Source organism: Ochlerotatus camptorhynchus, unplaced genomic scaffold (assembly GCF_037179485.1).
Source record: "Ochlerotatus camptorhynchus isolate MF236.1 unplaced genomic scaffold, CSIRO-AGI_Acam_v1.1 ptg000185l, whole genome shotgun sequence".
Classification (NCBI taxonomy): Eukaryota; Metazoa; Arthropoda; class Insecta; order Diptera; family Culicidae; genus Ochlerotatus; species Ochlerotatus camptorhynchus.
This window is the reverse complement of record NW_027040675.1, coordinates 3,836,135-3,862,156: the sequence shown is the minus strand read 5'-3', so window position 1 is coordinate 3,862,156 and position 26,022 is coordinate 3,836,135. Positions and strand designations below refer to the sequence as shown.

Below are 26,022 nucleotides of genomic sequence, written 5' to 3'. Positions count from 1 at the left end.
CATGAGGGGGGCGAGTCTATCTACAATGCAGAAAAAATTGTGTTTTGCTGTGGTTAGCTGCACGCATGCTGAGTAGATAGAAAGAATATTGATGGCGATTCTGAAGATTTCCTGCAAAAAGATGATGCGCGATGCAAGTAGATACGAGAAATTAAAGAAAATTTTTCGTAAATCGATTCGCTAGTGTGAGATTTGTTGAGAATCTAGAATTGAGATTTAGATGTGTCACCCCCCTCGATTTTCCATTATTTACAGTTTGTGTTCGATTTTACATTGAGTTTTTTTAGTATACAGCAGTTTGACGGTTGTGGCACTCTCCCTTATCCTGCGTCGCGAGTGAGGTGAGGTAACTCGCTGTCACCAGTGCACAGAGGTCTAAAAGTGCCCAAACGTGCGTTTTTAGATTTTGCGAAAACGATCCTTTTAAGCCATATAGTGTCTTGGGAGAAGTTTGTGCACTTTAAAGCCCCTTCTTTTGGGCTTAGCCATTTCATGATTATTATACAAACATTTTTGCTGAATACGTCAACCTTCTATCTTTTACGTTTACAGAAATATGTGATTTTTTTGGCAAGAGCCTTCATAAGATCAATATTTTGCAAATAACTTTTCAGGAAGCAATTTTTGGACAGTAGTATGCATGTAGAGACCAATCGTAGTTCAGTCAATTTTTGATTACTACAATAGTCAAAGGACCAACCTGCCACGAGAAACAAGAACCGCTGTTCATTCAGTCAACCGATCACTACAATAATGTCCATCTTCATTAATTTTGTCTTCACTCCAAGCAAGCGCCACGTCTGAGTTCGACGTACTGTTCTGAACTGTCATACTATCTCTCACCGTGTCAAACATAGCTTTTTTAACCAAACAATACACACACACAAAATCACCATCTCTAATCCGCCTTCATCTACTTTCTTTAATTTCCAAAACAAAAAAAACAACAGGTCACGGCACCGACTACCTGAACCTGGCGCTCCGCGACGGGGGCGTCTCGCTCACGATGGGACTCTCGAACGGCAAACAGGAGATGCACATCAAACCGGCACGGGTTCGCTTCGACGACCACCAGTGGCACAAAGTCACCGTCCACCGACGGATACAGGAGGTAAACCCCCAAACCTCGAGCACTAACCTAACCTAACCTAACTCACGTAAACGTGATCGAATTATGGAACTCTTCATTCTTTATACTTTTCTTCTTTTTTGGAGGGATGCGAGGGGTGATGGAAATGTCATGACTAACTCTCGTATCGTGTTCGATATTTTTGTTTCTTTCCACGCTTTTATGTGAATTCTAAACGAACTGGAATGCTAAACGCAGATCTCATCGATAACAAGCTTCTGTCGGGTAAGTACCTACTAGTACAGTACACTCGCGTTAATCCGACGAAACAACATCAATGTTGTTTGCAAACGTATTTACCGGATTAACGGGGATGTACTGTAGTCCATAACCAAGTCAACGCTCGTAGCGATGAGTTTTCTTAAAGCACAAAATGAGAGCCAGACGACGACGACGGAACGGAACGGGGCGAAAACTTTCCCTAATTGCATCGAGAAGTTGTAACTGGGTGATAGTTTGAAGGTGGAAAGTTTTTCCCCTAAGTGCGTCGTCTGCTGTCTGCTTGGCGCTGCAGTCTGTGTCAATTTCGGAAAAGCGCGACACGTCACTGCCATCGTCGTCGGTCACCTTGACTAACAGTAATAATGATTGGAACTTTCAGCAGATAAAAAAACGAGACGATTAAAATTGCTAAGATTTCCCACCAGGAGCATTTTACCGCTCATTCCCCGAGCTCATAAGTTATTGCTCACCATCATTAATCTTGCTCGCAGAAGCAGTGAAACATAATTTATCTTATCACCCCTTTTTCACTTTCCCCCAACCCTTCCACAGCATCCGGGTGACCCCCCCCCCCCCCCCCCACCAATGATTCAACGCGTAATAAACCGCACCAAATAGGTACGCTGCTGACTGGGCTGCTGCCACTCGACAAACTCGCGAAAATAATGAGTAAACTTAATTCCCAATTAGCGTCTCATCATTTGCAAACTGCTTCTTCGTCACCATTGGCCATTCCGCCGCCACTGCGCCGCCAGACTCATCATCATTATCTTATCGTCTACTGACTGGCATGTGCAGTCCTGACGAGCCTTAAATACCTGTCAAACGACATTAGCGGAAAAGTCTATCCACGCCTGCTCAGAGCTTGTGGATGTGGAACCAACGCCGCCTTCGCACTCACTATACTCATTACCTCTGGCTGTGACTTGACAGTGAAAAGGGAAGGGGTAAATGTTTTCCTCGGAAAGGGCCTACAGAATGGGAAATGTGAACAACTTTGTACAGTCAAGAGATTTCAGTAGCTGTTGTTATTGTTGCGAAGAGCGACAGGAAGTTTACTCCCTTTTTCGAACATTGTTGCTCGCTACAAAATGGCGTGTTTTATGGCCTTTGATCCTTTGCCGTGGAAGGAAGGGCAACTTGAGGGGAAGGGCAACTCTAGACAGTGGCGTACGAAGATTAATTCTATGCACGACGTGTAAATATTTACATCATTGACAAATCTCAGGTAATCATGACATTTTAATCTTTGAAAACAATGTGAATGAAAAAAAGAGACCTCAGGATCTGTCAAAAAAAAAACCGAAAATATTTACGCTTTGTGCAGCAAAGAATGGTGAGACTCATTCTAACTAATTCAAATTTCAGCCGCCTATTCAAACTTAAATTCGCCATCCGGTATCCCAAAATGGCTTAGATATTTTGGGAAATACCAGCCATCTTGGATTTACATTTTCGAATTATAGTGAAATAAATGTGGCAGTTTCCATTTTCGGTATGAATACGATACCTTGAATCATATGAGCACAAACAAACAGACATAACTCTTAGAAGGAAATTCTTCAAAAAATATCGTCAAGCGAATTTGCACGCACCACTGCTAGACTAGCCTATTGGTCCCAAGTACATTTGTAAGCGTACCCCATTCTAGTTGAAATTCTAGTACTACACTATTTATTCGCTATGAAAGTTTGACAGATAACATGAGGGGTTCGTGGATTTTCCTATGTTTCGAGGGGTGCATCGATTGGCTTCGGACCGATGATAGTACCAGAGCTGAGTCAAAAAAATGAGCACGATTCTTATGGACCCGTATGGTCTTAGAGTTACCTCTATGCTAGCACCAAAGAAGTAACTCTAAGACTTTTGTTCAACTTTTTGGCTCAACTCTGGTACTACCTTCAGTCCCAAGCTAATCGATGTACCCCTCGAAACATAGGAAAATCCACGAACCCCTCATTTTATCTGTCAAACTTTCATAGCCAATCAAAACAAACATAGTGTAGTACTAGAATTTCGACTAGAATAGGGTACGCTCATAGATGTACTTGGGACCAATAGGCTAGTCAAGTAGTGAGCCAATTTAAACCGTTAGTTTCCACCGGTTGCTAGCACCCTCTATTGTGCACATTTCTAAGCATTGATTTGCAGCCGGCGCATCCCTCGGACATGCATTTTTTTTCACTAGTTGGTTTTCCCTCGATCTGTCAACACCTCCGCTGTGTTGAATAAAAACAAAAACAGATGCAAGTCTGTGATGTCAGTTCTACGAAATTTTCCGTAGATCTTTAGAATTGATTGAATTTTGCAGGAATAAGGATCCGTAGGAGAAGTTCACAGAATCGTAGTCTTTATTTTTTAAGGACTCTAAACAAAGTGTGATTTTTCTTTTGCTGGAAGCAAGTTTTAAAACGTGGTAATGCATCACTAATGAGTGTCCCTCATCAAAATTATTTGTTCAAAAAATCCTGATAGAGATTCCAGTTGCTCTCGAAGGATACTCTAGACTCCAGAGTGATTCCTGACATTCCCGGAGATGATTCTTGTAGTTCCCGATGGAGATTCCGGACATTACCGACGGAGATTTAAGACGTTTTCCATACGTCCCCGAAATGAGTCCGGACGTTCCTGACGAGAAATTCAGCAGTTTCCGGTGAAGATTCCAGACGACCCCAAAATGATTCCGGACAATCCCGACGAGAATGTCAGCAGTTCACGATGGAGGTTTTAGATATTTCTCTACGGGTACTTCAGGCTTTCGAAAGTGATTCCAGCCATTTCCGATGGAGATTCCAGCAGTTCCCGATGGAGATTTCAAACGTTCATGAATTGATTCCGGGAATTCCAGACGTTCCTAGTGGCGATTCTGGCAGTTCCCGAATAAAATACCAGACATTCCAGAAAAAATACCGATAGAGATTCCAGACGCTCTCGAAGGGTACTCCAGACTCCAAGGTGATTCATGACAATCCCGGAGATGATTCCTGTGGTTCCTGATGGAGATTCCAGACATTCCCGACGAGATTTTCAGCACTTCCCGATGGAGATTTAAGACGTTCTCTATGCGTCCCCGAAATGAGTCCGGACGATCCTGACGAGAAATTCAGTAGATTTCAGACATTCTTGATGGATACTTCAGGTCATCGAAAGTGATTCCAGCAGTTCCCGATGAATATTTCAAACGTTCATGAATTAATTCCGGGAATTCCAGACGTTCCCAGTGAGGATTCTGGCAGTTCCCGAAAAAAAATACCAGACATTCCCGATGAAAAAAAAATCCTGATAGAGATTCCAGACGTTCTCGACGGGTACTTCAGACTTTACAAAGTGAATCCTGACATGCCATATGATGATTCCAGCAGATCCAAATGGAGATTTCAGACGTTCGCGAATTGATTCCGAGAATTCCAGACGTGGGGTTTCTGGCAGTTACCGAAGAAAATACCATACATTCCCGACGAAAACAAAATCCTGATAGAGATTCTAGACGTTCTCGGAGGATATTCCAGACTCCACAGTGATTCCTGACATTCCAGGAAATGATTCCTGTAGTTCCCGATGGACACTCCGGACATTTCCGACGAGATTGTCAGCACTTCCCGATAGAGATTTTAGACGTTCTCCATACGTTTCGAAATGATTCCGGACGTTCCTGACGATAAATTCAGCAGTTTTCGGTGAAGATTCCAGACGACCCCGAAATGATTCCAGACAATCCCGATGAGGATGTCAGCAGTTCCCGATGGAGGTATATCCGACGGAGATTTCAGACGTTCTCTACGGGTACTTCAGACTTTGCAAAGTAATTCCTGGCATTCCCTATGGATATTTCAGACGTCAATGAATTGATTCCGAGAATTCCAGACGTTCACAGTGGGGATGCCGGCAGCTCCCGGAAAAAAAATACCATACATTCCCGATGAAACCAAAATCCTGATAGAGATTTCAGACATTCTCGAAGGGTACTTCAGACTTTCCAAAGTGAATCCTGACATTCCCGATGATGATTCCAGCAGTTCCCAATGGAGATTTCAGATATTCTTGACGAAAAAAAAATCCTGGTAGAGATTCCAGACGTTCTCCAAGGTTGGTTAGTTGGTAGTCCTTATTAAGGAGAGTCAGACGTTCTCGAAGGGTGCTCCAGATTTTCAGATCTGATTCCTGACATTCCCAGAGGTGATTTCTGCAATTCTCGAAGGGGATATCTGACCCGAAGTGATTCCAGACATTCCCGACGATGATTTGTTCAAAACCGAAATTCTGTTTATGAAAATGTATTCACTAGAAAACAGTAAACATATACGCCTTTTTAATAGAAACTAAACGATCGATTCAACCTCTGGTGATGAATAGGAAAACGTCAAAAAGAGTGTTGTGAGCAGAAATTTCTACCGTGAGACAGGAAACGGAACACTTTTTTACTTTTCCTGATAAATTGATTTATCAGAGATGCTCCAAAACTTGATCTACAATTGAAAAATTTAATTCTGTAACGTTTTTGCAAAGATCCTGCTGGTGTTCAGGAATATTTTTGTTGAGAAAAATGGAAAATTCGAAAAGTGCCTTGGTGGTTATGATCTTCCGGATTTCTTGTGTGTGAATAGTTAAGGTACAAATCAATTCAGATCTGTGGAAAATCGTACAATAAGACAATTACCGATGGAAATTGGCAAGATATTGAATTAAAAATGCTTTAATTTGCGTTGTGAAAAATAGTTATTCTGATGTAAACAAACGATTTGGTTGACGTTTCTTCTCGAACTCGCGAGGCGCACTCTACGTTGGTGGTGCATTAAAAAGGCCTATTTTCATGAACAGAATTTCAGTTTTGAACGAAAAAAAAACTTGTTTTGCTCAGGAATCAAACCATACTAAAGTAAGCTGCTACGGAAGACATACGGTGATGTTCAAGCTTAATCAACCCCTCCCCAATATTAGATTCCAGCTCAGTGCCTTTTTGGAATCTACATCGGGAACGTCTCAAGTCCAAGTCCAAGTTGGGAACGTCTGGAATCTTCGTCGGAAACGTTTGGAATCTCAGCTAGGAATCGCTGAAAACCCCGTAGAAAATGTCTGGAATAGGCACCGTGAACATCTGGAACCTCCGTCGGGAATGTCTAGAATTCAAGTAAGATATCTTCGTTGAAAACTTATTGAATCTTCTTCGTTGGGAACGTTTGAAATCCCTCTCGAGTACATTCGGAATATCTGTTACTCTGTTTGGAATCCCGTAGGGAACGTCTAGAATCGTCGTTGGGAACATCTCGAATCCCCGTTGAGAACGTTTAGAATCTCAATCAGGAACCTCTGAAATCCCTGGCGAAAATATCTGGAATCCCCGGCGGGAACTTCCAAATCGTCTGGAATCCTCGTCCAGAACATCTCGAATCTAAGCTGGGAACGTCTGGAGTCTCCGTTGTGAACGTCTGGAATCCGCTCCGGAAATGTTTGCAATGTCCGCTGGGAATGTCTGCAATTTCTGTCGGGAACGAATGGAATCATCTTCGAGAACAACTGAAATATAGATATGGAACGTCTGGAGTCCCTGTCTGTAACGTCTAGAATCCCCATCGGAAACGTCTGTAATATGCACCAGAAATGTCTGCAATTTCCTTAGGGAACATCTGGAATCTCCGAATATTCGGGATTCCTGTCGGCAACTTCTGAAGTCCCCGTTGAGAACAGTTGGAATCTCAATAAGGAACCCCAGGAATCCCCGACGAACATGTCTAGAATACCCGGCACGAACGTCCAAAACCTTCACTGAGAGGGTCTGGCATCTTCGTCCTGAACGTCTCGAATTTAAGTTGGCCATTTTTGGAATAATCTTCGGCAACGTCTGGAGTCCCCGTTGAGAACGTCTAGAATCCAGTCCAGAAATGTTTCCAATGTTAGGAACCTCTGGAAACCAGGGAAAAATTAATAGGTTGCTTTGATATTTCATCTACATGAAGGTTTCAAAATGGGGTTCAGTTAATAGTTCCCTGAAAAAAATTCCAGCGTCTCGACTTCTGAGTTGGTTAATATCTAGATTCACAAACAAGAGCGTAACTTCCTGTGCACGCGCCTGACAGACACTTTCATACAAATAACAAAGCTACTCTCTTTCAATCCATTCCACATTCTTTACAAAGTGAGAACACAAACACCCCTTCTGCTGTGTGTATGTGTTTCTATTGATCCCACGGATGAACGGATCACAAGGCCCAGTTGACTCACTTCACCTACTAGCTGCGTTCTCAGAAGGATAAAACCACCCGACCATCAGCCGGCGCGGGAGTGTCGTTCAAGGGTTCAACAAAAGCGATGTAATCGCTAGAAGAATTTGAGCTACACAATAACAAAGGAAGACCTTTCCCCGGAAAGTGGAGAAACTCACATGAATTGATGTGACCCTCTTAAACTTGCTGGCTGTACTCGGGCTTCATGCAAGGGAAAATTGGTCTCATTTGTCGTCGGCGGTTGTTCTTTTCCAATTCTCCAATCGATTCCGTCCGGATCCGGACGGTAAAAGGCGAAAGTTAAATTAATTTTCCGATTCCGACAATGATAGGGGTGGGTTCGATTTCCTCCTCTCACGGAATTTGAGGTTGGGACTGAAAAGCAATCTAATTTAGATGTCAATTTCGGTGATGGGATTTGTAATGTGATAGTGCGTAGTTTGGGGTGTGGTGGAATGGAACTGGAAGATTGGCCATTGCTGTGGGGCCGAGATGAGGTTCTTTGACAGATCGAGTGATTAGGTTTGGGATTCTGAACTGACTGCTTCGATTGAACCAGTACTGTCGCTAAAGCAGTCAATCGAAGCTAGCGATAAATAGGGTTTCGCCCTCTGCTTCAGACGTTCGACCTAGTATAGGAGAGATGCGCATTCAAAACAAACGGCCTTGGCAACCTATGACTAAGCGGTTTCTAACAACACTGCCAATGAAATCAAGCTGTGCACTCCTCGATTGGCTCTGGATTTGACAGTTCGCTTGGGGTTATTGTACTCACAAGAACTTTAAACCATTCCATCAAATTCAACGACAAACAAATCCAAAAACTCCATTCCGGAAAATCATCTACCATTTCAAATTTGAAAGAGCTATGAAGGCAACCATTTGTAAAATGCAATTGCTGCATGCCCTTCCTAAACCACTACATCTCTCGAAAACTCCCGGAAACTGCAAATATAGTTAAAATCGGATTCGACCACCAACTGGAAGCCAAAAATTCCATCGCTTCGACTGCATGCTGCAGAGACGAGCAGCAGCAGCCCAGCAGCCCCATAGTTATAACCGAGTTAAATTGTTCGAAAAAGAACCACCAAACTTTGTTACAAACCGCGCCGCCATCGCCATCGCCACCACCCAGATAGGGCTTCCTTCATCCTCCTGCTGAGGACGACGCGAGTTTTCCTATGATGAAGTGAATAAAAATGCAAATAACGTCATAAATTAAGTGGGTAAAAAGAGGGGCAGCAGAGGTGGGGGGGACGTACGTTCAAACTTTTCGCCTCCCGGTGTGAGTAAAAGTTGCTGCTACACAGCGCACAGCTTCCCAGTAGCTTTCCGGAATTGAACAGACTGCCGAAAAAAAAAACATCTAATTCGGAAACTTATTTGCTATTCGAAGAATTCTTACCGATTTGGAAATACAAATTCTTCCATTTTTTCCTATCCATAGCTGGTAGCCGTGGTGGACGATGTTTACACTGACCATTCGCACATTGCCGGCAAGTTTACGATGCTCTCGTCGTCCCGGGTCTACGTCGGTGGTGCAGTAAACCCGCGGGCCCTGCTGGGAGCCCGGGTTCACAACAACTTTGTCGGATGTCTACGAAAGGTAAGTGAGGTAATTTATGTCCAGCCCAAATGACTTGCTAACTTGTTTTCTTACTTTAGGTGGAATTTTCGGCCGATACCCTCCGGTTGAACCTGATCGACTTGGCCCGGACCGGTTCGAAGCTGATACAGGTGGCCGGACGGGTCGACTACCAGTGTCCGAGCGGGGATCCGCAGGATCCGGTGACCTTCACTACGCGCGAGTCCTATCTGGTAAGTGGATCAGCACTATTATTTTAAAATCTTCCTTTAGGCATTAACTTTCATGACGAATGAGGTTTAAACGGATCATACTGACCCGAATTTTGTACTCGGTTTCGATAGGGTTTTTGTAACTAAATCTATTAGGGTAGAGAACAACTTCGGCCTAATCGCCCATGGTGGGCCTATCGAGCAGAAAACATCACATAAATCCATGATTTCAGACTTAACAAGTCAATTATGCGTTTGGTACGGTACTTTAGTTCAAAAGCTACCGAGCGAAGTCAATGAGAACGGGTAATATGAATGTTTGCACGCATTATTCTCAAAAACAAGAGAAGCGCTCCGACCGAATCAATTTTTATCTTCATCCGATAGGCGCCAAATTGAATTCAATGGCGTTTGAATGGCGTTTCAATGCGTTAGGCCGAATTTAGAATCCGTAGGCCGAGTTTGGAGTCAAGAAGCAGTGTTAGATTTTTAAAAAAATATCTCAGCAATTTGTTCCTATGCTAATACCATAGAGGTACCATACATAGGTTATTACACTGTTACTGAAAAGTCCCCATTAATGATTTTTTACCCATTCAATGGGTTAACCTACTTTACTTCAAAATGGGTGAAATTGTACTCATTAATGGATACTATAAAGTTAGAGTGTACACCGATTCTACTCCTGTCATTTTTTGTATACCCGACACGCATCAATATATTGACGCGAAAGGGAATTATTGACAATAATATTGATGATGTGAATTCAGAAATATTGTCAATCTCAATGTATTGACGTCAATATAGAAGGTATTGACAATACGATTATTGTCAAATAAACGAATAGATAGAGCTGGAATTAGGTCCTAACAGCTTTTGTAAACAATGATTTCTCTCGTTGATTTCTAGATAATCCTACACGCCCACACAAACCAAAATATCCATCGGGTAGGGGAAGTCTTGCCCCACTCGATGGTGATGTCGATTTGCCAGATAGAGTCATGACTTTCGAGAAATCATCGAGAGAAGTCAATGTTTAAATAAGCTGTTATGCTCTAATTCCAGCTCTATCTAGAAGTTTTCATTGTCAAAATTCACCAATTTTCAAACTTTAAAACAAAATAATTATGCACCTGTGATCTCGCCTGTGATCTAAAAATCAGATAAAGTTTATGATAACCACATTAAATGCAATCGAAAATGCAACGACAATTAAATCTTCGGTTTAACATGCTAACGGCGGATTGTTGCCTCTTGCTTACGAATGTTGCATCCGTGGGAATGAGTTTCTGAGCCTCTGCAAATTCCTGTCGAAGAAACGACTTTCCACCCCTGTTCCCACCTCGTAGGATCTCAGCGGGAACCGTAGAAAACACCCCGAAGGGACCGACTCCTAAGCTCAAGCTTGTGTTGGTTGTTCCATGTTGGGGAAAGAGAGCTGCTGCCGAGATAAGAAGCTATCAGGATCCTCTACACAACATCAAATGCAAGTTTTTGGAGCTGCATGAGTTCCGGATTTGCCACGACGTGCCAAAACCCGCATGAATTCAAATCCTGTCTGGCTCGTGAAAAAAAAATACTCCCTTCTGCACTATTTACTTTAACGATTCTGATGACGTCACTTTGGCCTACTTCGGTTGATGTTTACTCTCTAATGAGTTAGCCTGGTATGCAAGTAGGCCGTGGGGTTGTGACAGAAGTTTGTCCAGCCACTTAAAGTTTAGTAAACCGAAACATGGCTTAGCTGAAAATAACAATATTTGGAAACCTGTTAACCTGTTTGTACACACACAAAATAATCGTTAATAGAATTAATATTGGTTGAATTAAGTATATTCATTGGTTCATTTTGGTAGAAAGTCCCGAGGAAAGTCCAGAGCTTTCAATATAAAAAACGGGAAACTTGTCAAATAAAAAGTTGACATTTTCCGGTGGAACAACCACAGGAAATCCTTTGTTTCGACTGATGCGGTGTTACACCGGCTGTGGACGATGGTTCCCAATGCAGATGGCACTGGCAGCAGTGTCCTGCTTCACGGAGGTAACATAGAGGTAACTCTTAGACCAAAAGGTCCCGAAGAAACGTGCTCAACTTTTTGCCTCAGCTCTGGTACTCTCTTCGGTCCCAAGCTAATCGATGCACCCCTCGAAACATAGGAAAATCCACGAACCCCTCATATTATCTGTCAACCTTTAATAGCGAATCAAACCATGCATAGTGTAGTACTAGAATTTCGTCTGGAATGGGGTACGTTAATCGATTTGCTTGGGACCAATAGGCTAGTCAAGTATTGAGCCAATTTAAAATCGTTAGTTTCCACAGGTTGGAGGTAATCTGTTTCGTCTATATGGTTGTCGAAAAACAATGTGAGATAAATTATTTTATCAATACATAAATCCATTAAACCAAAAATGATTTCAACGATTCACAGATTCTAGCTTATTTTTGGTACTTGGATGTCCCAATTTTTCTGCACCACACGGTAAGAAAAAATTCCTCAATATTGAGTTTAAAAAAGTTAACCGTTTGAGTGAATCAGAAAAGTGACGTTGGTTAAAATTTAGTCATCTATTGAGTAATAATACATGAATTAAATTTAAGTTTATTTTCTTTTAATCATTGTTCAGCTCAAAACGTAATATTTTGCATTATCACTTTCCGTATTTGTTTAAAAGTTACATGTTCGTGAATTGTGTTGCATAAAGTAATTAACGAAGAATATCTTGAAATATTTATCATGTCCTTCATTTAACTAAAACACGCTGCAATCGAGGAAGAATAAAGTCCCAAATTTATTCAAATGTTGCCAAAACTAGCTCTAAAGTTCGATGAATTGATTCATAGTCGGACAAATCTATTTTATCGATTATATCGGATACAATCGAGCTTAAATCTCTAAAAACGGATAATATCTGTTTGTATCGTTCACATCTCTGTTAAAGCATCACATCTCTATAATTATCATGACAAGTAACGGTGACACCCGTTTGTTTATAAGAAAGGAACATCGTGAAATCTCGACCAACAATACAATAAGCTAAGCGAATAAGCTTTTGTAATCAAACTTTTAATGCTCTTTCCTCGTGAACCGAAGGTTTTCTTACCAAACCAACAACACCATCAGGTAGGGAAAATTCTCTGCTATTAGATTGTCTAGGTGAGCTTCGTATGCGAGATAAGGTCATTACAATTTGTTTGATCCGCCCTTGTGTATTGTTGGTCGAACTCGAAAATCTTTGCCCTAAAACAAATCTGTAGATAGAGCTGGAAGTAATGCGTAACAGCTTTTGTAAACAATGACTTCTCTCGATGATTACTAGAAATTACAGGCACGCCCACACAAACCAACATAACCATCATATAAAGGAAGCCTTCTAGAAATATTTTTATAAAAGTGGAACCACAAACGAAGTGATTTGACGCACTTACATTTACAATTTTCGAATGTACCTCACGGCAACACTATCTACTCATATGTACTAGATTAAACTAGGGGGTACCGCCTGTTATCTCTTTTTCTCTAACGAAAATTGAAAGGGAGAGCCTGTTGTCAAACAGCATGTCATTATATCGCTTCTTTTGTATAATGAAAGACCATAGGCCAAAATGATTAGGGATGAACACATCGGGTTAACATTTGCTTACAAGTAAACGATGTTGAGCTGTCAATGACTCGCGCTTGTTGCAATTGTTGCTACAGATTTCTTCAGTCCGTGCTAGAAGCCTAAGTCACAGTCATTCGCGACCGAGAAGACATAGACATCGTTGTTGGACGCCAAACAGAACCCGGCCATACTCGGTATGCTGGTATACATTCACTCCTCCGTAGCGGAACTGGAAGGATCCACCCAAGCTGCCGGATATCAGTTTTGTCTGCTCCAGCTTCTTCTTATTATTCTGCAGAACCAGACAGTGCGAGTACTGGTCGTGTTTGCCAAACCAACCGGTGGAATACTAATCTGAAAGCCGATTTCTTAGGCATGTTGAGTTTGTCGCAGTAGATCGTCACTTGCCGCTGCACTTTCATGGAGCGGATTACAATCGCCGTGGCAGTAGTTTCGTCGTACAGATCGATCACTGGATCGATATCAACCCGATAGGTATGGCCGGCATGCTTCGCGTAGTGACGCTCGCTCATGTCACGGGGAATCCTTTCCGAACAGGCGGCGCATTGAAACTTCTGTACGAATCGATCGGGACATAGGATTTGATGTCACGCTTTTGTCTCTTGCTGCCTCGACTGCTCAGCCTCTTCTTATTCATCATTCAAAACATTTTCCGGTACGGGTGCGGGTAGTGGATGTCCCTGTCGAATTGGTTGATTAGACGAGATCATCGTCATCGACAAGTACCAGTTATTAAACTTTCCAGTTATCATGCAGATAAAGTTTTCAACGGAGTAATCTCTTCCACCTATGCAGCACAAGCTCGGTTAACAAGCTGCGGCAAGCTTTTACGTCGATGCAAATGGGAAATTGGAATTCCTTTGGTTTGTTTTTTTTCCGTCGATCTTGTTTTCCGTGCTGAGCACCAATGCTACCGACGTGCCAGGAAGGCAGCTCCCACACCTGGACCCTACCTATCGACCCATGAACTCATGAACCGGGGACCAACGGCTTTACTTCCCATCCGAAGGAAGGCGTGATCAGAGATGTTATGCCTCAGAACATCCCGGCGGCACCGACTGGGATTGAACCCAGGCCTGCTGGGGTGAGAGGTAATCACGCTTACCACTACACCACCGGCGCCGTTAAAATTGGAATTCAATCTGAAATTGAAAACCAACCCTAATAAAATTGTTATGGTTATTTTGCTTAACGACGTGTTCGGGGTATCATCCAAACCATTTGTTGAATAGTTTTATTATTTGGGTTTTCGTTCATGTATGGTAGTTTTTTATTAGGGAAACAGTAAAAAAAAAAAGTTGTTGCATATATTACAGCAGATAAGCTGCACATAACATATACACATTAATCCAGTCAGTAATGTTTTACTGGGTTTTTGAATTGCGGACTGTTCGAAAAAAGTTTAAAACTTTGCAGGAAATTCAAAAATATGAAACTTTTTCTGAACTTGTACAGATAAAGTTCTGTTAATCTCATTTCTTTTCTTTTTTTGTTTTTCGTCGATCTGGTTTTCCGTACTGAGCACCAATGCTACCGATGCCAGCACTGATAAAAATCCCCTTATACCTTTTGGCAAATTTCCATTGCTGATTATTCATAAAATGTATAATACCCTGGACAGACTATGGCTTATATCATGTAATATAGGCTGTCTTGCAATGAGCACTCATACATAGGATTTCCTGTGAAAACTAGATGTATGAGTGCTCATTGCAAGATAGCTTATATTACATGATATAAGCCATAGTCTGTCCAGGGTATAAGGCTACCACCAACCAATTTGTTCCGAACGGCCGGAAGACCAAACTGAGGCATGGGATGCTCACTATGCCCCACTTGTTCACTATGACCCTCTTACCCCTACCATAAAATCACAACGAAAATCATGGTATATGAGAAATGTACAATAAAAAAAGGGGGCTTGTTAAGCTAAGCATCTTAACAATAAAAAAATGATTTTTTCGAACAAATTTGATCTCATCAAATTAATTTTCATTGATAATTGTATCGTTAAAAACGAAATTTATTATTTCTCCTTTCCAATAGTTTAATAATAAATTTTTAATGTGCCCAAAATTCAACCGTAAAATTCATTGTAATTTCGTTATTTTATTATAATTTTTTTTTGCGGCCATCCTCGGGATGCATTCGTTACTCCGTAGCGGAACCGGAAGCTCTCGACGAGGGCGATCTAAAGGAGGAAAATTTTCTCCAAAATCATGCCGAGATCCATCGAATCAAAGAGGCGATCGACGTGCTGGAGGTGAGAATGAAGGAGGATCGGATGAAACCGATTTTTTTTTAAATAAAACAGCAAAAGGGTTTATCTTCCATTTAATTCCACTTAAATAATTTTGGTATCCATGACAGATACGTATTTCGACTACAATGTGCAGTCTTCATCAGTGTCATTCCCACTAAAGAACTTATCAAAATCTAACCCCCTTAAGTACTCATCCCCTAGGTAAAAAAAGTCAAGATCATAGGTATAAAAATGAAACTACAATGTGTTGAATCGGAACCTACCTAACTAATAAAAACCAAAGATTTAAGTAAGCTAAAGGAGAAAAATCTATACAAATCTCTAATAAGGAAAATCCCCAAAGGCTTGGTAGCCATCATAATGAAGTAATGAAATTGGGTTGTTAGCGGAATGCTAAATAAAACAGCAAAAGGGTTTATCTTCCATTTAATTCCACTCAAATAATTTTTTTTAAATTTATTACGGCTAGAGATGCTGTATTTCAAGCGTTTGAGCATGATTGCGGTACGATGCACTATTCTGGACTGGTCTACTATACGTGGCAAAACTAGTCATTATACCTGCTACGTGTACCTTGTTACCTGAAGACGAGGAGGGAATCTTCGGATTCATGGAGGAGGACATCAGAAATGAGGAAGCTCGTATGCGAGGACAAAAGTGTACGTTGATGCATATATTATGTCACGCTCTAGGGGGGGAGGGGGTCTATGATTTTGTGACAAGCAATGCATTAGGTATAGGAAAAACGTCACGATAGGGGGGGATAAATTTCTCTTCGATTTAGCGTAACATAATTAATGCATGGGCCCCAAGGAACGGTATGCGAACGTTTTGTGTTGCACGAAGAAGCGCTTCCGTTCATTTCAGACGCTTTGTGGGATGTAGAATGAGTGCCTGTCGCATTACGTGGATACGTTCCAGTCGTGGTGCGATAAGCACGTTGCGCTGGTGGGTAAGGTGAAATAATCCGGGACCGAAGCCTGTGGGATTTGCTACGATGAGATGGGACCGTACAGGAAGCTGGAATCGATTCGTGCTGTCAGAATGTCTGGTTCCATCGGAGCTGCATGGCACAGTTTGCCCAATCGGCGGGGTACTTTTTCAAGTGCCCTTTGTGCAACAACAAGGACGACTTTAGTCAGCAGATGCAGCAGCGTGGCATTTATATTCCGGAAAAGTAAGTGAAGCAGAGGTGGGTATTTGAATACTGAATATTTTATTTTATTTGTTCCAGGGATGCCTCGTGGGAGCCTGAACCGAATGCATTCAACGATCAGTTGGAACGTCCTTCGGAGTGTGACGTTGAAGCGTGTCGCTGACGGTATGGGCGAGATTACGATTGCAAGCGTTGGGATATGATCCTGTGTGCAACGTGCGGTTCGACTTGTCGCTACGATCAGTGCATGGAGGTTCCCTCGAAGAACTATGTTTGCACCTTTTGTCTTCCGATTGTTTGAAGCTAGCCGAGGCTTCCCGAAGAGCGGAAGCAGCTTGACGTGCGGAAGCCAGTAGCAGAGAGGGGAGTTCTAGGGGCTGATCTCGTGACAGACGTCATATTAAATCGGATGATTCAGATTCTGAAGAGTCAGTTGCATCGACGACCAAACGCAAATCTCAGAAAAGACGAACCACAAAAGACAGTGACGACAGTGATTCCGATCTGGTTTCTAAACGAAAGAAACCAACGACGAAGCGACGGCTGTCCACGTCTTCGTCTAGTTCTTCCTCGTTCGTTTCTTCGAATGGCGAAAAAATCAGTCTGGAGGAACTGATCAAGAAGATTCCACTGCCACGAGGAACTTCCGTCGAAAAATTGCTTCGAGCCAAACCGGTCGTATCAAATCGTTGACTTCTTTGGACAATGAAGACGAAGCATCCTCCGCCGGATCGTCGACCGTGTTCAATTTCAACTATCGTGTGAATTTAACCAAAAAAGCAGTGCCGAAAATCGATGGTAGAATTGCAGTCGATCAAAGAGTTCATCCATTCCGACACGGACACGCTAACGGATGCCTCGGTGGGACAGGAGATCGTGCGTCCCAAGACGCCTGCCAGAAATCTTTTGAAAAACTGTTCAAATTGTAGCTTTTCGGGTCGAAAACCGTCCCACGAAAACGGTACACCAGCGAGTCTGATCCGGAGTACGTTACAGCGAAGAAAATTAGGTTGATTTAATTTTAATGGTGACGTTCCTTAAACGGTGAATTTTCCAGCACTAGTCAGGTCTTTCCCACGGTGCAGTGGATTACTGCCAACGGTGCCACCTCAAGTGGGAATGCGTTTCGAAACCGGGTTGACGTTGATGCTCAAAAGTGAGAAAATGTTCCGGATGCTGTCGATGCTGTCATTTTTTTTTGCGCTCCATCGCATCCGTACGTGCTCCATTAGTATTAGTATTTGTATCTTTTACTGCAGGTTTGCATCGACCAGTGCAGTGCTTATTGATGAATTTACGTTACGGTCGACCGGCAGATGGAAATGATGTGAAAATGATAATGACGTTTTGCTACCTGTCAAATCGTATGGAATATTTTTTAGTAAATCATCACTTTTATGGTTTTGGATTTCAAAACTAGATGTCGCATGCACTGGAGCAGCTTCGCGTAAATTCATCAATTAATTGCTATATTATAACTTCAAATAAATTCAGTTTAACCAACAATCAATACGAAACTGACGATTTCAAATTGGCTCACTACTTGACTAGCCTATTAGTCCCAAGCAAATCGATTAACGTACCCTATTCTAGTTGAAATTCTAGTACTACACTATGTTTGTTTTGATTCGCTATGAAAGTTTGACAGATAAAATGAGGGGTTAGTGGATTTTCCTATGTTTCGAGGGGTGAATCGATTAGCTTGGGACCGAAGAGAGTACCAGAGCTGAGCCAAAAAGTTGAGCACGTTTCTTCGGGACCTTCTAGTCTTAGAGTTACCTCTATGGTTTAACCATAGAGGTAACTCTAATACCAGAAGGTCCCGAAGAAACGTGCTCAACTTTTTGGCTCAGCTCTGGTACTATCTTCAGTCTCAAGCTAATCGATGCACCCCTCGAAAATAGGAAAATCCACTAACCCCTCATTTTATATGTCAAACTTTCATAGCGAATCAAAATAAACATTGTGTAGTACTAGAATTTTGACTAGAATGGGGTTCGTTAATCGATTTGCTTGGAACCAATAGGCTAGTCAAGTCGTGAGCCAATTTAAAATCGTTAGTTTCGAATTGATTGTTGGTTTAACTTTGGTTGTAATATATTCGATGATTTCCATTCTAAAGAAAGGAAAATTATAAAACAAAAAATCCAGCGTTGGGTAAATTTTACCTATTCCATTCGATTGATCGTTAGGTTATTTTCACTCAATGAATTGTTGATCAGGATTACTCACAATTGAGTTTTCTTCTTTAATTTAATTTTACCTAACCCCACTCAATTTTGGGTACTTATTTTCTTACCGTGCAGACGGCTGACGAAATTTCCACTACCGGAACAGGTGGCAAATGAGGGTTCAGTCATGTTAAGTGCTGCCAGTAAAAACGGCCACTTAACTTTTAAAAAATTCAGTTTTCAATTTACAAGTCGAAAGTGAAAGAAAAACTTTCATACCGAAAGGATAAATAGGGGAAATGTATGTAATGTCGGCCTAAGTGTCCCTAATTTGGGCCCATACATAAATTCAGCAATCGACTAAACTTTCAATACCATTAAAAATATCCAATAGTACCAACAATCAATACGAAACTAACGATTTTAAATTGGCTCACCACTTTAGTAGCCTATTCTTCCCAAGCAAACGAATAACGTACCCTATTCTAGTTGAAATTCTATTACTACACTATGTTTGTTTTGATTCGCTATGAAAGTTTGACAGATAACATCAGGGGTGTGTGGATTCATGCAGAACATGCAGGGGTGAGTGAAATAGCTTGGGACTGCTTGGGACCGTTGTTCTGGTACTGAGTGAGCCAAAAATAATAATGATTTTCTTCGGGACCCAGTGGTCTTAGAGTTACCTCTATGATAGTACCATAGTTACCTCTAAGACTAGAAGGTCCCGAAATAACGTGCTCAACTTTTTGGCTCAGCTCTGGTACTCTCTTCGGTCCCAAGCTAATCGATGCACCCCTTGAAACATAGGAAAAACCAATAACCCCTCATTTTAACTGTCAAACTTTCATAGCGAATCAAAACAAACATTGCGTAGTACTAGAATTTCGACTAGAATGGGGTACGTTAATCGTTTGCTTGGGGCCAATAGGCTAGTCAAGTCGAGGGGGGCGACACATCTAGATTACCTTCATTTTATTGGAAATTTCACATATATTTTGCATATTTATTTACCGTCCACTATCTGTTTCCATCTGTGGCATCTACTTTCACTTCTTTCGCATCTTTCTATCGTCTGGCATCTTGTCGCGATCGAACCAATTGCTGAACGAACAAAAGCAGCAAGCGGGGTAGGGAATCAAAGTTGTTTGTTTACATTTTGCTACGAGGTGGAGGTAGTGACCGTAGAGCCGCAATTGTAAATCGTCAACGCCGGAATTTGAGTTGCACGAATCAGAGGCAGTCTGTTCGAAGAGTGAGCTGGTGTCACTGATCGATTTTCCAATAGGAAAGCTTTGCAGATCGTAAGATGCTTGATGGATTACTTCGAAGTGAAGTACAAGAATTTTCCAGTGCTACGAGCTTCGCTTTGCGGGTACGAGTACCCTGTTGTGACAGAGAGCGGTTATCCTATCCTTCGACATTTGCCGCACGGAAGTTCCTGTGGAATATCTGACGAAGCGATATCGGGATGTGATCCTCAACAGTAATGTGTAGAAACTACTATAAAGCTACGCTTATCTTTAATTACTGAGCGAAAAAAGAAGCTGAAATAAACCGGGACATTATTTTGTACAAATGTCCGTGTTTTCAATAATCGTTTAATAAATCATAGAATTCACAGGTGGGATATAAAGTATTATAATAAATCTATGAGGACCATTCAAAAGCTACTGGGTATCTGTAAGTTGTTCGCAATCGTAGATGTCAGATAAACTCGGGAACACTTCATGATTGAAGAGATCAGTCCCGAGCCGGATGTCGTCGGATATAGCACTTTTGATCTTTTCCTAGAGCTCATCTTCCAGCCATCACCAGAATGTAGTAAATCTTCCGGGTGTCTTCCGTGCTAAACCTAAAGAGCGAAGCAAGTTGGTATTAGCCGTACTAGCCCAATAATTCTCATTCAATATGTGTTTCTCAACAAACCTGGGTACCTCGCTTTCCTTGATGACATTTTGAAAAAATTGCCGAGATATTATGCAGTTCCTTTGTCTAAACCAGGTCCAGATGCTTGCCTGATAAATGGGTGAAGATAGAAAGGATTAGATTGAACATATCTCTCGTACCTGTACGCCAACGACTGATCCTATGAGAGCTGGGTCACGTGACTTTTGAGCTCCGTAAAACAAGTTTGAATTTCTTCTGCGCCACATCCGGGGAAATTTTATAGATTTCTGTTTTGGTGTTCAGTTGCTCAGTTTTCAGAAACATGCACAGTCTATTTAAGCAGTAGTTGAAGTTTTGCTACCGTCCGATCAAATGTCCGTAGAAAATGGTAGAAGAAATTTATTTCCCGTCCACTGGTAAAGTTTTGACGCTGTTTGAGTCACTAAAATCAATACATTATTCCGTAATTTTAATAATTCACTGCTAATCACCTCTAAGAATCCGTTACACAGTATAATACGAAATATAATGAAACAACACTCATCACTTAAAATAGTTAAATTTACGGAAGGGTTTAAAATACCCAACATTTTTCTCTGTGCACTCATATTCAAATGTATTTTTCTCATTTCTTGTTCTGACATCTAAGTCAAAAACTACGTCTATCTTCTGCATCTTTTAAAGCATCGGAAAAGTAGATGCAGCCTGATGCATCGAATGATGTAGCGAACGGTAGGATGTCTTATCTGAATAAACTACACTGATCGAAAAAAGTAGATTCATCTTATCTGCCATCCACATGCCATTTTAGATGTGTCGCCCCCCTCGAGTCAAGTAGTGAGCCAATTTTAAATCGTTAGTTTCGTATTGATTGTTGATAGTACCGTCTCAATGACGCGTTCATCTAGATACAATTCAGTGCCAACATTTCAAAGGGGCGTAATTGCATTTGTAAACAATGGCTTTAGCCGTCGATTTCTCGCGAATAAAAGCTCACTCATGAAAAATAATGACACCAGCAGGTAGATGAATGTTTTCTCTACCAGCTAGCATTGTAATTTTGGAAAAATAAGATTTTATTCGCGAGAAATTGACGGCTAAAGTCATTGTTTACAAAATCAATTACGCCCCTTTGAAATGTTGGCACTGAATTGATAAATAGCAGATTTTTAGCGATGGAACCAATCTTAGATCCATAGGCCAACATTAGAGCGATTTCCCCTATTATCGTAGTTGAAATTATGCATTTTGGGAAACTTTCAATTTGAAAATGCATTATATTTATTGATACAATTTTAGTTTTTTTTGTGTTTAGCATTAATCCAGAAGAAAAAAAAAATATTGGAAGGACTTTCTTCTGAACTGGAATTTCCAGAAACTGCGCAAAACGAACGACTCAGATAGTTGACAGATGAGTTAACAGAGAAATTGAGAGATGTCGGCGGTACACGGTCCATGAAATCAATTCTAAATTGAGTATGATTCACTTTTTCTAGGCTTTTAACGCTTCTGTAGTGAGTATTTTGCCGGATCTCAACTTAAAACAAACAATATTAATCGTTTTAGACACATGTTCTTTTCATGTCCATTACATATTATATTCTGTTTTGCCATAACCTCTAGTTTGAATAAAATTGTAGTATAATTTAAAACAGGTATTTTTTACAATTCTGAGTAAAATTTTACTCAACTACGAGTTGTTTTCCATGGCCTTGTTGAAATTGAGCTGTCAACTGCTAAGCGCTCAATTTACAGTGTACTGAGCACTTTTCGTGTCACTATGTGGCGCTAGGGTCGGGGAAAATCGTGGCTTGGGAATAACACAAGAGCAGTGATGGCATAGTTATCACTCAAATGATTTTGTTTCGCTCTCAAGGGCTCCCAATATCACGCATGATATTGGAATAAAATATCAAGCATGATATTGTTTTTACAAGCTCCTTTGATATTGCGAGTCTATTCAGAACATGTAAAATTGCAGCCACGAGTTGAAAAAGTAGAAGGGTCTGTGCCTAGGGGCACGAACGGAAGCTTGACGTAGGACCGCTAGTGGACGGAATAAATGTGAAGAGCATTTACTTCTTTTAATTGATCAATTATCTATTAGCTCAACTCTTTCCGTTTTTGAATTGAAGGCGTACCAAATTTGTAGTAATCTTTCTCAAAGAGAAAGTTGATTAAGAGAATCAATCAAAATCACTTGCACCCCTGCTTCCAAGTTTGGTTACAAGATTACAACTCTGAAGAGCGTTTTGTGTGGTCGTTGGGGGCTTGTGGTTCTGAATATGGACAAACAAGCACAGATAAATGCTATGTAAGCTTGATGGCCCTGAAAAGGGCCGTTTTAATAAAGAAGACATCCATGGCCACTTACGCTTGGCGTGTTTAGTGTAGGTGACAGCATTACGGATCTCATTTTTCAGGAACACCTTCAGCACACCTCGTAAATCAGACCGGAGATACGTCAGACACCACCACGGCGAGCCAGACGACGGATGGTGGTTATCTCGAAGAATTTGCGTTTGGTTCTGAATATGGGGTTGAGTGTGCAAAATATTTCGCAATTCCATCCTCCCTATTCACACGCGCCCGAGGATCGGAGGCGAATGCCACTTCGACTTGTTTCGTCTACTTACTACTCTCTGACGACTGTGTTGGGGAAGCATCATATGCATGTAGGTAATTGGTGGATTTGTTAGTTAATTCGACGCTTGTGGACAATGCTGGACATTTTCCAGTTTTTCAATAGTTTCTTGTTAAAAATCAGCATTCAGAAGCATTTTTATCGATGCGTAGCCATATTTCTGATCGATTGGTGATAAAATTATTGAAATTCGACCAGGCGCAGCTGAGTTATTAACGTTCAAAATCTTTCTTAATTTGTTACATGTTCCATTTTCGGTTTTCACAAAGTGTACCCCCATATAGAAATCAAAGACGTAGTCCTACGTCAAAAAATGATTCCTTTGCACATCGTTTTCTTAGAAAGAGAAGCATAGTTTGCTATCTTTCTTTACGCTTCACAGATGGCAGACACGAAGTTACTGCTGCCAGCAGTGATGGAAATTTCGTTTCGTGTTCGGATGTACAGCAAAAATCTTGAAACTCAAACTCAACACAGTTTGGTGAGAATTGTAGCCGGGGAGTTTTGTTAGCATGATATCATAGCAACCGTATCACAGCTTGTAATATCATCGGCTGTTGTTTGCGTGTTGAGTTTTTGGTCTACGATACTCAAATGAGATTTTGCACATTGGTGAGATTAGATCTTTTGATATTTTCACAACCCTGCACAAGAGTGGACCATATTGATTTTTTTTTTATTGAGTGCATATTCTGTAAAAGACGAGGAATTTTTCGCTGGCAAGGGTCCCACGAGTCTTCTTATCATAATGCCTAAATGGCAATTTTGTAACAACTCAATTTTGCTTCCTCGTTGTGACATTGTCTCATTGAGTTTTAAATTCCATCAAACACATTTACCAACGCTTCCTTGGCCAAAAACCGCAAACCCCACAACCGAAACCAAGTTCGCCCTGGGAAAAGAGACAACCAACCACAACCCGCACAAAATTTCCTTTTACCAAAAAAAAATCGAGCAGCGAAAAACTGACAACCATTACCTCACCTTCCAGTGGCCGTTTCCGGTTTCAGTCCGACGCTAACAGCGTCGTAATGAATCTTTGCCCCTATCTTGCATATGAGCGACGAGACGACCATCATCCATGTGTTGTTCGGTCACAAATCTGGTTAAATTAACGTGAGCAGCGCTGTACATCAACGATATTTATTACACCCGGAGAGTTTCGTGGAATCGTCTTCATCAGCACTGACAGCTAACCGCAAAAAAAGCCACTGCCCCTGCCCGAGTGAAAGTGGTGATGCCCATTATTTGAAACATTGTAGTTCGAAGGCACACGCATCGTGTGGCGACGGATAGACCATCATCGTCGTCGCCGTCGTCGAGGATAGATAGAAGGAAAAGTTCCAACGGAGGGCGGTTGAATTTCCCTGCCCGCCGTAACCGTTTGCCTGACAGCATGTGAATAATGTCTGTTACAATGAGGCTTTGGGGAAGGCTGGCTGCGTGCGTGTAATTACCCCAAGCCACCGTCCGTCAGTCAGTCAGTCAGTCAGGATGTCTAGTTTGTCGAAAGGAAGTGGATGAAAGTTGCGAAGTGCAACTATTAAAAGTTGACTTTGAATCACGTGCGGCAGTTTGTGCTTATGGGGGTGGCCGGCGAAGTGACGTGTATGGATGGCGGCTTGGAATTTAGTTAGGTTTCAGTGTACATTTTGTACAACACATAACTGTCATACGGGAACCACCGACAAACCAAAATGAATGACCATAGAAATTACCCTGAAATTTGTCTGCTTAAAGCACACTACTGACATCTGTCTTCGTGTCTGCGGAAAACGTTTATCTAAGTTAAGAACACGCGTGCACAATGTATGAGTTGGTTTGTGTCTGATCTATGCTGAACAAGTTATTTTTATCTAGATAAAATATTCTATGGTTTTGACCTAGGGGCAAGACGGCTGTACTCAGAGTTAATATTTTCACAGCAAGTAAATTTGAGTAACTCATGTTTACTCAAAAGTGATCAAAGCAGTCTCATATTCATCCATAAATTAAAAATAAATCAATATAAACATACACTCAAAAAATATTGAAATCTAAATAGTATAAAAGTTACGCTAAATCGCAACTCTCCTTACCGACGCAAAGGTCGGTATAAAGGGAGAGAATGTAAACTTAGTATAAAAATGGTTTATGCGTGCCATAGTACAATGCATAGGTACGGTTTATTCGAGAGAATGTATTTTTCGCATCTTTATTTTATTTATGGTAAATATTATTGTTTTCAAATATAAATAAAAATTGTGTCAGGAAGTTTTTTTAATTAGTTTATTTTTTATGAACATTATTTAAAAAAATACTTACAATTTCAATGCTGCCCAGTAGAAATCCGCCGGGACAAAGCTCTTCACCAGCACAAAGCTGGTGCAAAAGAATCCAGATGTTCTTTTTCCTGTCATTTTAGTAAACACTGATCGAATTCCACTCCGTTATTCGGACTTAGTATAATTTTGACGAAAATTTTAATCGAACCAATGTATAAATTTTGAAAAAGCATAAAATGCATAAAATTTAATCTATATTCGTTTTGTAATATTTTTGAGTGTACATTATCTGTCAGAGTGTTAGAGGGATCCTATCCGTATATTATTTTGTATTCTTGCATCAAATACTCATTAATCTGTGTGTATTTCTTTTCAGTGTAATTTTTTACTCTTGTATGCGTGGTCTCTACTATGGAGGGACAATAAAGTTGAAAATCGAAAAAAAAAAGATATTTCTGATATGATCTCGAGAAACGAACCCGTTATTTGGCGTGATATACGATGGGTTGCCAAGGATGTATTATTTCAATTGTTAATTTCAGCATCTTATATAAATAAGTTAAAATGAGATGCGAATTCTAGTTTTAATTGTTCTGATAGAGCAGTAAATTTGTAAATGTGACTAGACAATGGTCTTT

At 41.0% G+C, this 26,022-nt stretch overlaps 1 protein-coding gene across 12 annotated transcripts in view; it reads left to right on the top strand.

The window, feature by feature from the left end:
• The window catches only part of Nrx-1 (Neurexin 1), a 559,574-nt gene that overhangs the window by 426,536 nt on the left and 107,016 nt on the right, over positions 1–26,022 (top strand). For all 12 annotated transcript variants that reach the window (XM_065223155.1, XM_065223149.1, XM_065223152.1 and 9 more), the window contains 4 exons: positions 951–1,111; positions 1,328–1,354; positions 9,020–9,178; positions 9,238–9,390. In XM_065223155.1, the coding sequence (XP_065079227.1) occupies positions 951–1,111; positions 1,328–1,354; positions 9,020–9,178; positions 9,238–9,390 (500 nt within the window). The remainder of the gene's footprint in view (positions 1–950; positions 1,112–1,327; positions 1,355–9,019; positions 9,179–9,237; positions 9,391–26,022) is intronic.